This window comes from Poecilia reticulata, linkage group LG1, assembly GCF_000633615.1.
Source record: "Poecilia reticulata strain Guanapo linkage group LG1, Guppy_female_1.0+MT, whole genome shotgun sequence".
Taxonomy (NCBI): Eukaryota; Metazoa; Chordata; class Actinopteri; order Cyprinodontiformes; family Poeciliidae; genus Poecilia; species Poecilia reticulata.
The window spans coordinates 27,137,489-27,152,090 of NC_024331.1; the positions used below are offsets into that span (position 1 = coordinate 27,137,489).

The following is a 14,602-nucleotide window of genomic DNA, read 5'->3' on the forward strand; positions in this document are numbered from 1 at the left end:
GGCTGCTCTGTTTGGTGTGACATGAAAGCGTGTGAGCGCGCGCTGGTGCGGGGGGTGGCGGCGCGCGCAGCCCAGAGATGCTGTTTCTGAGGGAGAGCAGGTGTTCCCTGAATTACCATACAGCTGAGGACAGAGGGAGCAGCGAGCTGCCCACACAATGACCAAACTACTGCCTCATGCAGAGCGGGGCAGTAACTAGTTACATTTACTCTGTTACATTCACTTGAGTAACTTATTTTAAAAGAAAAATTACTTTTAGGAGTATTTTTACTGCGCTGTACTTTTTATTTGTACTCAACTTAGAGTAGTGCATATTTTTATTCAAGTAAAAGTAAAAAAGTAGCCGTCCAAGAAATTACTCAAGGAAGAGTAAAAAAGTATTGGGTAAAAAGTTTACTCAGTAAATGATCAAATTATCAGTCATTTAATATTTAAAAATTACACAATCCACAGACCAAAATGTAAAATTAAGTGGAAATTTTGGTATTTTAAGGACTAAAATGACAATAATTTATATAAATAACAAAAAATAACAAAATCAGGCAAAATAAATTTTTCCAAATCAGTTTATTTTAATAAAACACTAACAAAAACCAGAGGTGTGTGTCTGAGTCTGGTGGATTTTTGGTTAAAACATGTTTGTTTGTAAATGTAGAGTTAGCTAGTAACTAGTTACATTCACTTGAGTAACTTTGTACTTTTTACTTGTACTTGAGTAATTTTATTATGAAGTATTTCTACTCTTACTTGAGTAAAATTTCTGGATTTTCTACCTACTTAATGAAAAATAAACATGTTTTAACCAAAAATTCACCAGACACAGAGAGACACCTGTAGTTCCTGTTAAAAGTTTAATGAGTTTATTAGTGAAAGAAACTGATTGGAATTTTTTTATTTTGCCTGATTTTATTATTTTTGTTATATGAATTATTGTAATTTTGGTCCTTAAAATACCTAAATTTTCACTTATTTTGTTCCATCTGATGATGCAATTTTTAAACACTGAATGATAATTTGAGTAGTTGAGTAAACTTTTTACCAAATACTTGTTTTATTCTTACTAGAGTCATTTCTTGGTAACTTTTTACTTTTACTTGAGCACCAATATACTGAAGGAGTGCTACTCTTACTTGAGTAATATTTTGAGTATCTGCCCACCTTTGCCCTCATGTTGGCCGCGCGAGCGACTCAAGTGCGCGCGCACGCTGGTTTTGGTGAGAAACTTTAAGCAAAACAGAAGTGGAGAAAAAAAAAGTCCCTCAAGTCGTGTAGCTCTCTGCCGAGGAATGCTTTCTTTAGTCCTTTTCAAAGCGTGAAATTCTTCCCACTAGCAAAATTTAGAGCTTGTTTATCCCGAAGAAGGAGAAGAAGAAGAAGCTGAGATGGAGAAAGAGGGAGGGGGGGATAAAAACAATTAGCTTCCCCTAACTGAGTCAGGGTTTGATAAGGAAACGGTTTTCCTTCCTTTTTTTGTGATGGGAAACTTTAGAAATCAGCTCTCTTCAAACAAAGGCGCTTGTGCAGCGAGGCAACAGCTGGGCGGATCAATGCGACCACGTGCCATCCACCACGTGTGCAGCCACTTTTACCCCCCTGTTGTCTTTTTATGGTGGGCGGGGGGTACAGATTGAAGGAGCAGGGGGGGGGGAATTTATCCCAAATATCCCGGAAAGTTGAATTGAACCTGATGTTAAATTCCTATTCAACCCCTGAACTATGGAGCAGGAATTCATACTGCAGAGTGAAGATGTAAACAGTTAAGCAGACAGGTGGTGTTTTTATCATATTTACTGATTCTGTAACGGAATTTCAGTCTGTTTATATTGAACAGCGTTTTCTAGATAACTTAAAAAATATAAATATACACTGAAAGTAGAGAATGAATGAGTGATTTTTAGGTTAAAACTGCAGATTGACGCCTATTTTTTACGCAGATGTCTATTTATTTAACGCGTAAATCTGTTTTATTTTATTTTTTTTTTACCTTTGGAGGATTTTACTCTAGTAAACATCTTGAAACTGGTTTGGACTTCTTTTCAGACCAGAGACTGCTCAGTGGGAGGTAAGGGTCGGGCAAGAAGAGCAGGAGGAGGAGGGGCCCATTTGCATGTAATTACCATAGCATGTGTCAGGCCGTATAAAACAGGCTGCAGGCGGCGGAGGCCGGAGACAGACGCGCAGTTCACGGTGACAAAACACACTGGGAGGGAGGCTGAGGGAAGCATGGACCAGTAACTAACATCACCATTACGCACTGGATTTACGCTTTACGTCGGACCAGAGGAGGAGTTTTTGTTTTATTTTCTTTTTTATCTGCGCTATAAACTCCCACAAGTTCAGGTTTTTTTTTTTTTTTGCCTTCAAGTTCAGAGTTTTGGGATTTATCCTCTTTGGTTCCTCGGGAGATGAATCCCAGCAGCGGGGCGAGCAGCGGCAGCAGTTGACTGAGACAACACAAACGAGCTCAATGCATCTTCCTCAAGGGGACTGAACAGGAGCCAACAAGTCCCCACACGTTTTACTTTATTTATTCCTTATTTATTATGTATTTATTAAACATGGGGCGCGTTATTCTGCTGACTCTCACCGTCATGTTCATGTTGCTGTGCCAGGTTGGTCTTCAAATCTTTATCTCCAACATTAACACATGATTTATCCGCTCCATCCACCAGTGGGTGACGATAACGAGCTTATTTCCTTCCCAGGGGTTCTGTTCGGGGGTTTTTGAGCTGAAGCTGCAGGAGTTTCTAAACAAGAAGGGGGCGCAGGGGAACAAGAACTGCTGCAAAGGAGGCCTGGCCTCCTCCTTCCAGCAGCAGTGCGAATGTAAGACTTTCTTCAGGATCTGCCTCAAGCACTACCAGCCCAACGCCTCGCCGGAGCCGCCGTGCACCTACGGCGGCGCCGTGACGCCCGTCCTGGGCTCCAACTCCTTCCAGGTCCCCGACGTCATCCCGGAGAGCGCGTTCACCAACCCGGTCAGGATGAACTTCGGCTTCACGTGGCCGGTAAATTCCGATTCACTCCCGAAAACAATGCGATTCGCGCCATTTTAATTGAATCTCTGTGCGTAAAAGTGAGCGCGACGGCTGAGCGCGCATGAAGTTGAGGGCAGGGGTGTTTGGTTTCAGCAGCTTTCAGAGCAGAGAGTGTCGCCTTGGGGTTTTTTTTTTTTTTTTTAGCTGCTTGGTGTTTTCACCACGCTTCCGCTGGCCACCTGTCTCACCAAGCCATTTGTGTTCCCAGGGGACCTTCTCCCTGATCATCGAAGCGTTACACACCGACTCCAAAGACGACCTCTCCACAGGTAGGAACCAAATCCTCCCTCTCCAGCTCAGGCACTCACCTGCTTTTTGTTACATCCTTTTTATTGTGTTTCTTTTTTAGAGAATCCAGAGCGCGTCATCAGCACAATGACCACCCAGAGGCATCTGACGGTGGGAGATGACTGGTCCCAGGACCTGCACACCGCAGGCAGGACCGAGCTGAAGTACTCGTACCGCTTTGTGTGCGACGAGCACTACTACGGGGACGGCTGCTCGGTGTTCTGCCGGCCCAGAGACGACGCTTTTGGGCACTTCACCTGCGGAGAACGGGGGGAGATCGTGTGTGACGCCGGCTGGAAGGGCCAATACTGCACGGAGCGTGAGTTTAAGAAACTTTTATTACTGGAATGAGGTGGAGGACGCATCAAATATGACTTTTAAAAAGATTTTAGTACAGACGTGGAAGTTATCGTAACGTTTTTGACACGATACTTGAAAACGAACATCACCTTCCTAAAATAATTTGCCAAAATTGTTTTTTTTTTATTGTCAAAAATTGACTTAAAAAAAAACAACAAAAACAAAATTAAAATGAAAAATGACGATATTTGATTTAGAACTGAATTTTAGTATTATATTTTAAAAAATGTCTAGTTTGTAGTCAAAGGGTCCAAGTGCCGTTAGAAGGGATCTTGTGGGTAAACACCACGCGTCCCCCGCCCCCCTGCTTCTCCACACACACACACACACACACACACACACACACACACACACACACACACACACACACACACACACACACACACACACACACACACACACACACGACTACTTGATTTATTCTAAGGAAAGTTTTTTGGAATAATCTCACGCGTGCCATAAATTTACATGCTGCCTTCCGATTGGCTGCTGCCGGAGTGGGCCGGACGCTGATTGGTTGAGGCGGGGGAGGTATTGTTTGAAGTGGGCAGCTGCCGGCAGAGAGGAAACAATGGGGCAGCTGTCGAGCACTGGCAACACACTCGCCAGCTGTCCACTCTTATCTGCCCCAATCTGAGACATTAAGGGGAGTGTGTGAGTGAGTGTGTGTACGTGTGTGTGTGTGTGTGTGCAGGGAGAATGAATAAAAGAGTTTTGACCTGCAGCAAAGGAGGAGAAGAAAAAAGGGAGGGTGTTGGGGTGGCTTTGGGGGTCTGTGTGAGAGTGTGTGCACTTTGGGGTACACACACATTCACACAGACTCTTTCTTTGTCTCTGCAGTATGTTGAACATGAAGTTTTAGGGATGAGATTAAGGACACTAAGTTTGAAGAAACAGTTTACACTGCAAAAACACAAAATCTTACCAAGTATTTTTGGTCTGATTACTAACGAAATATCTTAGTACACTTCAAATAAGACAAAACTAATTTACAAATAAGTTTTCACCAACATAAATGTTCTTGTTTTAAGTAAATAATTACTTAATATTGATTTTAAAAAAAGTAAAAATCAACATTAATGGCTTATTTACTTAAAACAAACTTCCATATTTTACTGAAAAGTTACTTGAAAGTTTGTCTTGCCTTATTTAAAGTCTGTTAAAATATTTGCACTATAATCTAGACCAAAGACTTGGTAAGATTTTGTGTTTTTGCAGTGTAGGGGCATCTCATCGCTTTGTTTTAGTTACAAGTTTGGCTTTTAAATCTGCAAAAATGAAAATCAGTGATAAACCTGCGTTTCTGTTTACACATTCCTCTAAGTGCAACTTTCACTTTCTCCTGCTGCGCAGCAATCTGTCTGCCGGGATGCGACGAGGAGCACGGCTTCTGCGAGAAACCCGGCGAGTGCAAGTAAGTCTCCTTTGATTACTGAGACGGCAGCGGCGTAACACGAGTGGACTGACCGGTGTGCTCCCTCTTAATTGGACGACAACAGGTGCAGAGTGGGATTCAAGGGGCGCTACTGCGACGAGTGCATTCGCTACCCGGGCTGCCTCCATGGGACCTGCCAGCAGCCCTGGCAGTGCAACTGTCAGGAGGGCTGGGGGGGGCTTTTCTGTAACCAAGGTGAGGACCGGGCCTCCTGAGAGCGCCGCGGTGATGAGAGAGGAGGACGGGGGGGAAACTGCTTGTTGGGTTTTAGAGGTTCTGGCATTTTGGGATTGATTTGGACTCTTAGACCAGGAGAAGTTTCAGCTTTATTCAGAGTTTGCAACAAATGATTTGGTTCCTCGCTAGAAATCTAATCAGGTATCAGTTTGATCATTTATTGTGATTAAGGATGCACCAATCCACCACTTTGATGTCAGATACTGGTACAGATATCTGAGGTTTTATATCGATTTTATACAGAAAAACAATGTTCAACTGACTTTAAACACATTTATTTGATAACTCTGCACCAGTGCAGCACATTTAGTTGCAGCAATAGCATCACAAGATTGTAAGAACAAGGAGTGCACTGCAAAAACACAAAGACTTACCAAGTAATCTGGTCTAGTTTCTAGAGCAAATATCTTAGTACACTTAAAATAACACAAAACTAACTTAGAAGTAACTTTTCAGCAAGATATAAGATTGTTTAGAGTCAATAATTCCTTTGTATTGATGAAAACGTTCTAGTATTATTGACAGAATATTACACTTATGACAGGGGAAAATATATTATAAGTGAAATAACCTGCAGATGAATCTAGTACTTTTTCATCAATATGAAGGAAGTATTGACTCTAAACAAGCTCTTATGTCTTCTTGATAAGTTAGCTGTAAGTTACTTTCGTCTTATTTCAAGCATGCTAACATATTTGCACTAAAAACTAAACCAGAATGGAGTAAGATTTAGTTTTTGTGCAGTGTTAAATAAATAACAATGAAACTGAAACTGACAGCAATAGCTCGACTTCCTCAGTCCAACATGTAAAATAAACCGCAACAAACCTGTAAAAATGTTCGGAAAGTGCAATTCGGAATGCTAAATATAATGTAAGATAAATTAAAAAAACAATATTTTGCCAAGCTAGTATAGAACTAGACCGAATAGATCTGCACATTGCCAATAACACCCGATCTAGATTTTTTTTAAATATTGGAACCGATACAGATATTAATATCACATCGTTGCATCTCAAATTTGTTATCACGATAAGTATGAATTATGTTTAAAATCCCCCAAACCTGACTGTGATGCTTAGATTGTTAGTTTTACTATTTTCTCCTCTGTTTTTAATTGAGCGTATCGATAAATATAAATAAATCTGAACACATATGTGCAGTTTAGTGATTAAAAAATACACTTTTTATATGACTGGTGTCCTAAAGAAACACATATTACAAATGGGAATGTTTTGGTGCCACACGTAGAAACAGCCTTACAGTTATCCAAAAAACAGAGTAACAAATAGTTATTTTTGTCACTTTTATCACAAAACACCAGAATAAAACCCATAACTGTCATGGCTGAAACAAGAAAAACAACCAAAGTGTGAAGATAGGCGGCAGAGACGGTGAAATGTAGTGGAAGACAAAAGGCATTCTGTCACTCTGGTTGTGCCATATGTTGCACTGAGCCTAATTCACATGTTCTGCTGCGTGCTTCCAGATCTGAACTACTGCACTCATCACAAGCCGTGCATGAATGGAGCCACATGCAGCAACACCGGCCAGGGCAGCTACACCTGTTCCTGCAGGCCCGGCTTCACTGGGGCCAGCTGTGAGATCAAGGTCAACGAATGTGCTGGAAACCCCTGCCGCAACGGGGGAAGCTGCACTGTAAGTGTGGAAAAAAAATTAACGTCTAAATGTAGCCTGGCACCTGCTGCACTTATCCAGTCGAAACCAAAGAAGCCTCTAAAAAAAATGTCTGATGTCTAGCTGCAGATGCAGCAGCGACGTCAACCCGGTGTGATTATTATTCTCCCCACTCAGGATTCAGAAAACACATATAAGTGCAGTTGCCCTCATGGTTTCTATGGCAACAACTGCGAGTTAAGTGCCATGACGTGTGCGGATGGGCCTTGCTCCAACGGAGGCCGCTGCGCCGACAACCCTGATGGAGGCTATTTCTGCCAGTGCCCCACTGGATACGCAGGATTCAACTGTGAGAAAAAGATTGACCACTGCACCTCCAGTCCCTGCTCCAACGGTAAGAGACGCCGAGGAGTTTATGTTCTGCTGCAAAGCTCTGCTTTACAAATGACTGCAACACTTTGTCGGTGTTCCTCTAATGTCGAAAAAAACACACACACACACACAATTTAACGATCGTAGTGTTTCCATTAAATAAGAAATGTAATTAAAGTCACATAAATTGCGATAAATCATTAAAAACAGACAGTGTCGACATCATCCAACCACTTCCTGTTTTCTTCATCTTTTCTGGCAGTAGTAACATCCGGTTGTTGATCACATGACGTGTGATGCGTAAGAAGTGTTTCCACTGCAGTTTTGTGAGAAGCAACCTAATTTTAGAACATTTTTTATGTTTCCATTAAGCAAATCTGTTTTCCTAAATCCAATATGTGCAGTTATCTGGTCACTGGCTGAGTTTCCATTAACCTTAAAATTTCACCAATTGAAATTGCGAAAATAAATTTGCTTAATGGAAACATGGGAATTTTGAAAAACGGACATTTTTTGATAGGATGTAGTTTTTCTTCACCCTTGTATTCTGCAAAACTGCAACAGAAACACTTTTTTGCATCACATGAATCACATGATCAACAGTGACTCAAATCGTTTTCTTAGAATACATTTGTTCAATCAAGCCCAAAACAATTTGAAAACTAAATTTAATTTTTTTTAATACAGAAAATGTGTAAAAACCATTTAAAATTTGGGGCTTGTTTCTACAAAAAGCAACAAAATCAGATAATTGTAATTGCTTGATTTTATTTTAATCTTAAATTATTTTACTATTTTTTGCTATTGACTTGTCGATTTTGGCCCACATGACAAAAAGTTTGGACACCCCTGGGTTTGTTGCTCCAACGCCTGAATAAAACATCTCTTCTGATTGGCTGACAGATGATGAGCAACATGGCTGATTTATGTCTATGTCTCATGTAACTGTTTACTGCCATGATTTTTAATGATTTATCACATGAACAACTTTATCAACTTGCGATTTAATGGAAACACCGCAATTGGGAAATTGTGTTTTTTTTTTTTACATTAGCTGAATATCGACAAACGTTTGCAAACATTTGTAATGGAAACGCAGCTACTGCAGGTCCTGAAGTCTGTTGTTTCTTTGAAGAACAAACAGTAAAATGAGACTTTGTTTCTGTTCCAGGCGCCCGCTGTGTGGATCTGGTCAACTCCTACCTGTGCCAATGCCCAGAGGGTTTTGCTGGTATGAACTGCGACCAGACAGGTGACGTTTGCTCTGCCTATCCTTGCCAAAATGGCGGGACGTGTCAGGAGGGTCCGACCGGCTACACCTGCACCTGCCCACCCGGATACACCGGCCGCAACTGCAGCTCCCCCATCAGCCGCTGTGAGCACAACCCCTGCCACAACGGCGCCACCTGCCACGAGAGAAACAACCGCTACGTCTGCGCGTGTGTGCCCGGCTACGGAGGCAGAAACTGCCAGTTTCTGCTTCCGGAGCACGCCGCGATCCGAGGGTCCGAGGTCCCCTGGATGGCCATCGGCTCTGGCGTGGCCATGGTGCTGCTGCTGCTGGCCGGCTGCGCCGTGCTGGTTGGGTTTTTACGATCGAAAGCTCAGCACAGCGTACAGGCGGAGACGGCGGGCGAAGGAGAGACAATAAATAACCTCACCAACAACTGTCACCGTGGTGACAGGGACCTTGCTATCAGTGTGATGCCGATGCCCGGCGTCAAAAACATCAATAAAAAGATGGACTTCAGCAGCGGCGACCCGGATGAAGATTCTTCGCCAGGAAGGAGCAGCTGCAAAAGCCGACATCCACCTTCAGACTACAACCTGGTGCGGGAGGTGAACTACGAGCAGGCGGCCAAAGAGGCCATGCTGGAGGCGGCCTGCGAGGACAAGTATCAATCCTTGGACTCGTTGGAGTTTGAAGAGAAACACAGCAAACGTTTAAAATGGTAAATACTTAAAGCAGGAAGCTGGCAGTCAAAATGACCCCCAGCAGCCAAAATAGTAACGCTAACGTTGTGTTTTTGTTTCCTCTCAAAGCGATGCATCAGAAAAGAGAGCCCCAGAACTGTCTGCATGTGCGGACACCAAGTACAAATCTGTGTTTGTGATGTCAGAGGAGAAAGACGAATGTATAATTGCGACCGAGGTGAGTTTATCGATGTTTCACTGGAAAAACATCCAAAATCTTACCAGCTATCTTTGGTTTGGTTTCTAGTGCAAATATCTTAGTACACTTGAAATAAGACAAAAGTAACTTACAAGAAACTTTTTAGCAAAATATAGGAGCTTGTTTTTAGTCAGTTATGCATTAATATTTATGAAAAAGTGCTTGGTAGATATATTCCCATGTTTTAAGTGAATTAATCTGCCAATCGAATTAGAACTTTAGGAATTATTAACTTAAAACAAGCTCATGTATATAACTGAAAAGTTACAGAAAAATTAAGAGACCACTTAAAAAGACAAGTTTCTCTGATTTTACTTTTTACTTCTGTTTGAGTAAAATGAACATTATTTTATTCTATGAACTACTGACAACATGTCTCTAAAATTAAAGCAAATATTATTTATTTATTAGCAGAAAATGAGAAATGGTCAAAATAAAAAGGATGCAGAGCTTTCAGATCTCAAATAATGCAAAGAAAACAAGTTTATATTAATTTAGAAACAACAACACTAATGTTTTAATCAGGAAGAGTTCAGAAATCGGTGTTTGGTGGGATAACAGGAGTCGCTCTTAGTTTTGTCCAGAGATGCATTTCAGATTGTTTCAAGTCAATAATTTAATACTGATGAAAAAAATACTTGTTTAATTGGCAGATATTTCACTCACAATGTGAAAAATCTCTTGTTATAAGTGAAATAATCTGTCAAGTAGTTTTTCGTCAATATTTACAAATTATTGACTTAAAACAAGCTTCTGTATCTTGCTAAAAAGTTACTGGTAAGATAATTTTGCCTTATTTCAAGTGTACTAAGATATTTGCTCTCGAAACTAAACCAAAATGACTTGTTAAGATTTTGTGTTTTTGCAGTGTTCACATTTCACTGGTCTGAATAAAATCTAATTTCTGTTTCTTTTCCCACCTGTGCGTCTCCAGGTGTAAGAAGCCACCAATGGGCTGCCGGTTGCTCATTTGCTCTATGGGAGAGTTTTTATGCTCCTTCAGATGCTGCTCTAACCCTAGGGGGCGATGTCCCGCCTTGAGACTGCTGCTGATACAGAGACGTTTAACTGATATTCAGAGTGAGCTGGTTCTCTACTGGTAACTAAGTGTAGGCAGCGGCGGCCTGTGGGATAAGAACTGGCACGGTAAAAAATGTAAAAATAAAAGTGATGTAAATGAGGTTTACAGTTGAACGTAAACTGTCAGTAAGCTTTTCACTCTGCCTTTCATTGGAGATTATATATAAGCAACCATTGCCTCACTGGCAATAGAGCAGGGGTGTCCAAACTTTTTGCTACGTCGACCAGAATTGTAGACTCAAAAGTAGCAAAAAAACAAAAAAACTAAACCTAAAATCAATCAAATCAAACAGCCTGATCCAAAACCTGGAAGGGATTTTTACCACGGTGTATTATGGCCTTTGGAGATTAAAAAAGGAGTAAATTTCTGCCAAAAACTCAGAAATGTTTTAGAACATTTTTAACATTTGAAATTCAGAAATTTTCTACTTTTTTCTGTAGAAAATTTCTAATATTAATCTAAAAAAAAATTTTTTTGTAGATGTCCTTGTTTTTTCTAGAAAAATTCTGAAAAATGTCTGACTTTTTTGGTAGAAATTTACTACTTTTTGTTTTTTCCTAATTTGGCCCTAATACAACGTAGCAGTTTTTACATATTTGTATTAAAAGAAAGTCATCTAGTTTTCAGTTTCTTTTGGGCTCAATTTAATAAATTTATTTTCAGTAATAAGAACAGGATTTGGATCACTTTGTTTCAAACCGTTTGCTAATTTTAGCCAAGTTTAAGAACGAATAAAAGCTGATCTTTTGTTAAAACTTGGTCCTAAAAACACAAAAACTTTGTGTTACTTTACATTTTCCTGTGTAAGAAGATTAAGTGGTAACCATTTTCTCCCTGGCTACAAATTAAAAGTCTCCATCTGCATCTACGGGTCAAATTTGTATCATTTTCGAATTGCAGTTGGGGGCCGCACAAAATCAGTCGAAAGGCCACAAACGGCCCCCGGGGCCGTAGTTTGGACACCCCTGCCACAGAGCATGCTACGAGTTTTATTTTATGCAACATTTGCAGCCGGGCCTTTTCTGCACCCCACAGGCTGCTGCTGGGCGCAGGAACTGCATCAAACGGTGGATGTTTGGCCATACTGGCCTGCTCTTCACAGGGCGCTTCATGGGCTGTGCTCCCATCGCTGCCATAGTGAAGACTGTATGTATACTTGATGTCTGTACTAACTGAAGTGCGTTTTCTCCCCCCAAGCCCTCCAAACCATTTATGATATAGTATTCTTTCAAAAAACAAAACAAAAAAAAAGGTTTTTTTTTATAAAAAAGAAAGAGAAGAAATTTCCTTTTGATACATATTGTCCTTTTTGTAAAATAAACCCAAGAAAATGTTATGATTTAAAATTATGATTTAATTTATGTTAATTTAAAAACTTTGTGTTATTTTTATTTTCTAATGTATATTTGTGATGTTTGTTATAATTATTTAAGTTTTTTTTTTTTAAAGGATATTTGCAAAGGCACTTCATGTGAATGTTTGGTTTTTTTCTACTTCTTTTGCTTTCTTTGGTTTTAAGAAAATGTTATTTAAAATGAATAATGTAACAGTTTACTGGTTGTGAATGAAGGAATTAGCCAAGACTATTTTTCCAATAAATATTGCTAAACATGACGTCTCGTTGCGTCCATCTCTGGCTGCGTCCATGTGTGAAAACTCCCAGCAAACGCCTCGTTGAAGGCGCCGTGAGCAAAGTTAATCACCAACATCTGCTGCCTTCCCCGGGCCGCCCCATGGCGGGCCTTTTTCTGGAAAGTGTCGCCGTGGAGACGGACGAGGGGGTCTATTCATGAAAAACAATGTCCTCACACCAGATTTACCACTCTTAGTGCGACTTCCACCAACACCAGGTAAATCATGGCTTTGAAATTTAGATCAATGGAGAGTAGTTTCACACACTTCCTGTTTTTTCCAAACTATATCGTGAACTGGATGCTTTGATGCTTGAATTTAGGCTTTTCTTTAGTCAGCTGGAAAGCTCATTGGAGAGATCAGAAAATCCAAAACAACTTAAAAAAGTGAAACATTTCCATTTTAACGTAACTCACTGAAAGTATTTTTGGTTTGATTTCTACTCGAAAAGAGACAAAAACTAACTTGCAACAAACTTTTCAGCATGCTATAGGAGCTTGTTTTTAGTCAATAATTCCTTAATATTGATGAAAAAGTACTGGTTTCATTGGCAGATTATTTTATTTATAACAAGATATTTTCCCCATGTTTTAGTGAAATAATCTGCCAGTGGAACTAGTAGTTTTTCATAAAAATTCAGTTATTGACTGAAAACAAGCTCATATATCTTGCTGAAAAGTTCCTCATGAGATAATTTTGTTTCATGTCAAGTGCATCAACATATTTGCACAAGAAGCCAGGCAAAAAACTAGCTTGTTTGTGGTTTTTGGCAGTGTTTTAGTTCCCTACAAAACCACAATTTTTGGTCTAGTTTTACCTTAGCACAACTTGAAAAGACAAAAACTAACGCAAAAGTATTGTGAAGGAACGCAAAAGAAAAACAAATGTCCACTAGAGGGCTCAGTATGTATCTATTCACATGCTTTACACATTTTTTTTAAATTAAATATATTGTTACTTTTATTAATTTTAATAATCTTTCAGGGTTTTTTATTTTTTGGGCCCCCGATCCTCCAGCCCCTCGGTGCCCAGTGAACACAGCAGCGGCCCTGGAAGCGAGTGACTGTAAATCATCGGCCTGGCATCGGGGGCCTCTGGTTCGGCTTACAACGCCGCGCCATTAGTGGAACAAGCTTCAGCAGACAATGACGGAATTGACAATGAAGCACACAAAAGACCACCCTAGGGAGAGTCTGCATGTCCCTCGGCATGCTGGGAGAAAGAGAGCAGCAGGAACAGATGTTGTTGAGTAACAGATGCCTTCTGGCCGGAGTTCAGCCACAGACAGCCACCACCTCTGAGGCGAGAGCCTCGGGACGGCACCTGGGACGGACCATCATGGAAACACGGAGCATCACATGAATCAGCGCTTCAGCTGCTTATGCACTGCAAAAACACAAAACCCTACCACGTAGATTTGGTTTAGTTTCTACTACAAATATCTTCGCACACTTGAAATAAGACAAAACTAACTTACATTTCAGCAAGATAAAGCTTACTTTAAGTCAATAATTTCTTAATATTGATGAAAAAGTACTAGTTCCACTTTCAGATTAATTAACGTAACGTGTGAAATATCTTGTTATAAGAGAGTTTAGTACATTTTCATCAATATTAAGGAAATGCTTACTTAAAATAATCTTCTATATTTTGGTGAAACATTACTTGTAGTTTTGTCTTATCTCAAGTGTACCAAGATATCTGGACTAGAAACTAGACCAAAAATACTTGGTAAGTTTTTGTGTTTTTGCAGGAAGAAAAATGTATATTATGTTCTAGTAAAACAAGTTTGCCATTAAGAAGAGAAAAAGTTTCTCTCTTGGTATCTGATATGTATTTATTGAAGAAACTTGAGTTCATTCTGTGAGCAACGAAAGAAAACATAAAAAAGCTACTATACACTGTAAAAACAATATCGTACAAGTATTTGGTTTAGTTTTAAAATATGTTAGTATGCGTGAAATAAGTAACTTTTCAGGAAGATATACGAGCTTGTTTTAGGTCAATAATTCATTAATGTTGATGAAGTTCTAGTTCAATGGCAGATTATTTCCCTTATAACAACACATTTTTCCTGTGTTACAAGTTAAATAATCTTCCAGTAGGCCTAGAACCTTTTAAATCAACTTTAAGGAATTATTTTTAAGTTATTACACATGAAATAAGACAAAACTAAGATATTTGCACTGGAAACTAGACTAATAATACACTGAAAGATTTTGTGTTTTTGCAGTGAAATTGGCTTCATTCTGAGAACAATTAAAGAAAAGGCCAAATAACAGTTTCACTGCAAAAACACAAAAATCTTACCAAGTATTTGTGGTCTAGTTAAACATCTGAGCACATTT

General features: G+C 39.9%; 1 protein-coding gene across 1 annotated transcript; it reads left to right on the forward strand.

The window, feature by feature from the left end:
• Positions 1-1,634: 1,634 nt before the first annotated feature.
• On the forward strand, positions 1,635-11,017 carry dla (deltaA). The gene is made up of 11 exons (XM_008418437.2): positions 1,635-2,612; positions 2,706-3,008; positions 3,247-3,307; positions 3,388-3,645; positions 5,040-5,100; positions 5,186-5,316; positions 6,848-7,017; positions 7,174-7,390; positions 8,540-9,320; positions 9,412-9,520; positions 10,476-11,017. The coding sequence occupies exons 1-11, from the start codon at positions 2,544-2,546 to the stop codon at positions 10,479-10,481; spliced, it is 2,166 nt and encodes a 721-aa protein (XP_008416659.1). The 5' UTR covers positions 1,635-2,543; the 3' UTR covers positions 10,482-11,017.
• The last annotated feature ends 3,585 nt before the right edge of the window (positions 11,018-14,602 follow it).

What these genes read in the sequence shown, in the direction of transcription:
- dla (XM_008418437.2), top strand. Translation starts at nt 2,544, where the DNA reads ATGTATTTATTAAACATGGGGCGCGTTATTCTGCTGACTCTCACCGTC. An exon ending in CAAAGACGACCTCTCCACAG is followed by an intron (nt 3,308 to 3,387) that starts GTAGGAACCAAA and finishes TTTCTTTTTTAG; the next exon opens with AGAATCCAGAGCGCGTCATC. An exon ending in GGGCCAATACTGCACGGAGC is followed by an intron (nt 3,646 to 5,039) that starts GTGAGTTTAAGA and finishes CCTGCTGCGCAG; the next exon opens with CAATCTGTCTGCCGGGATGC.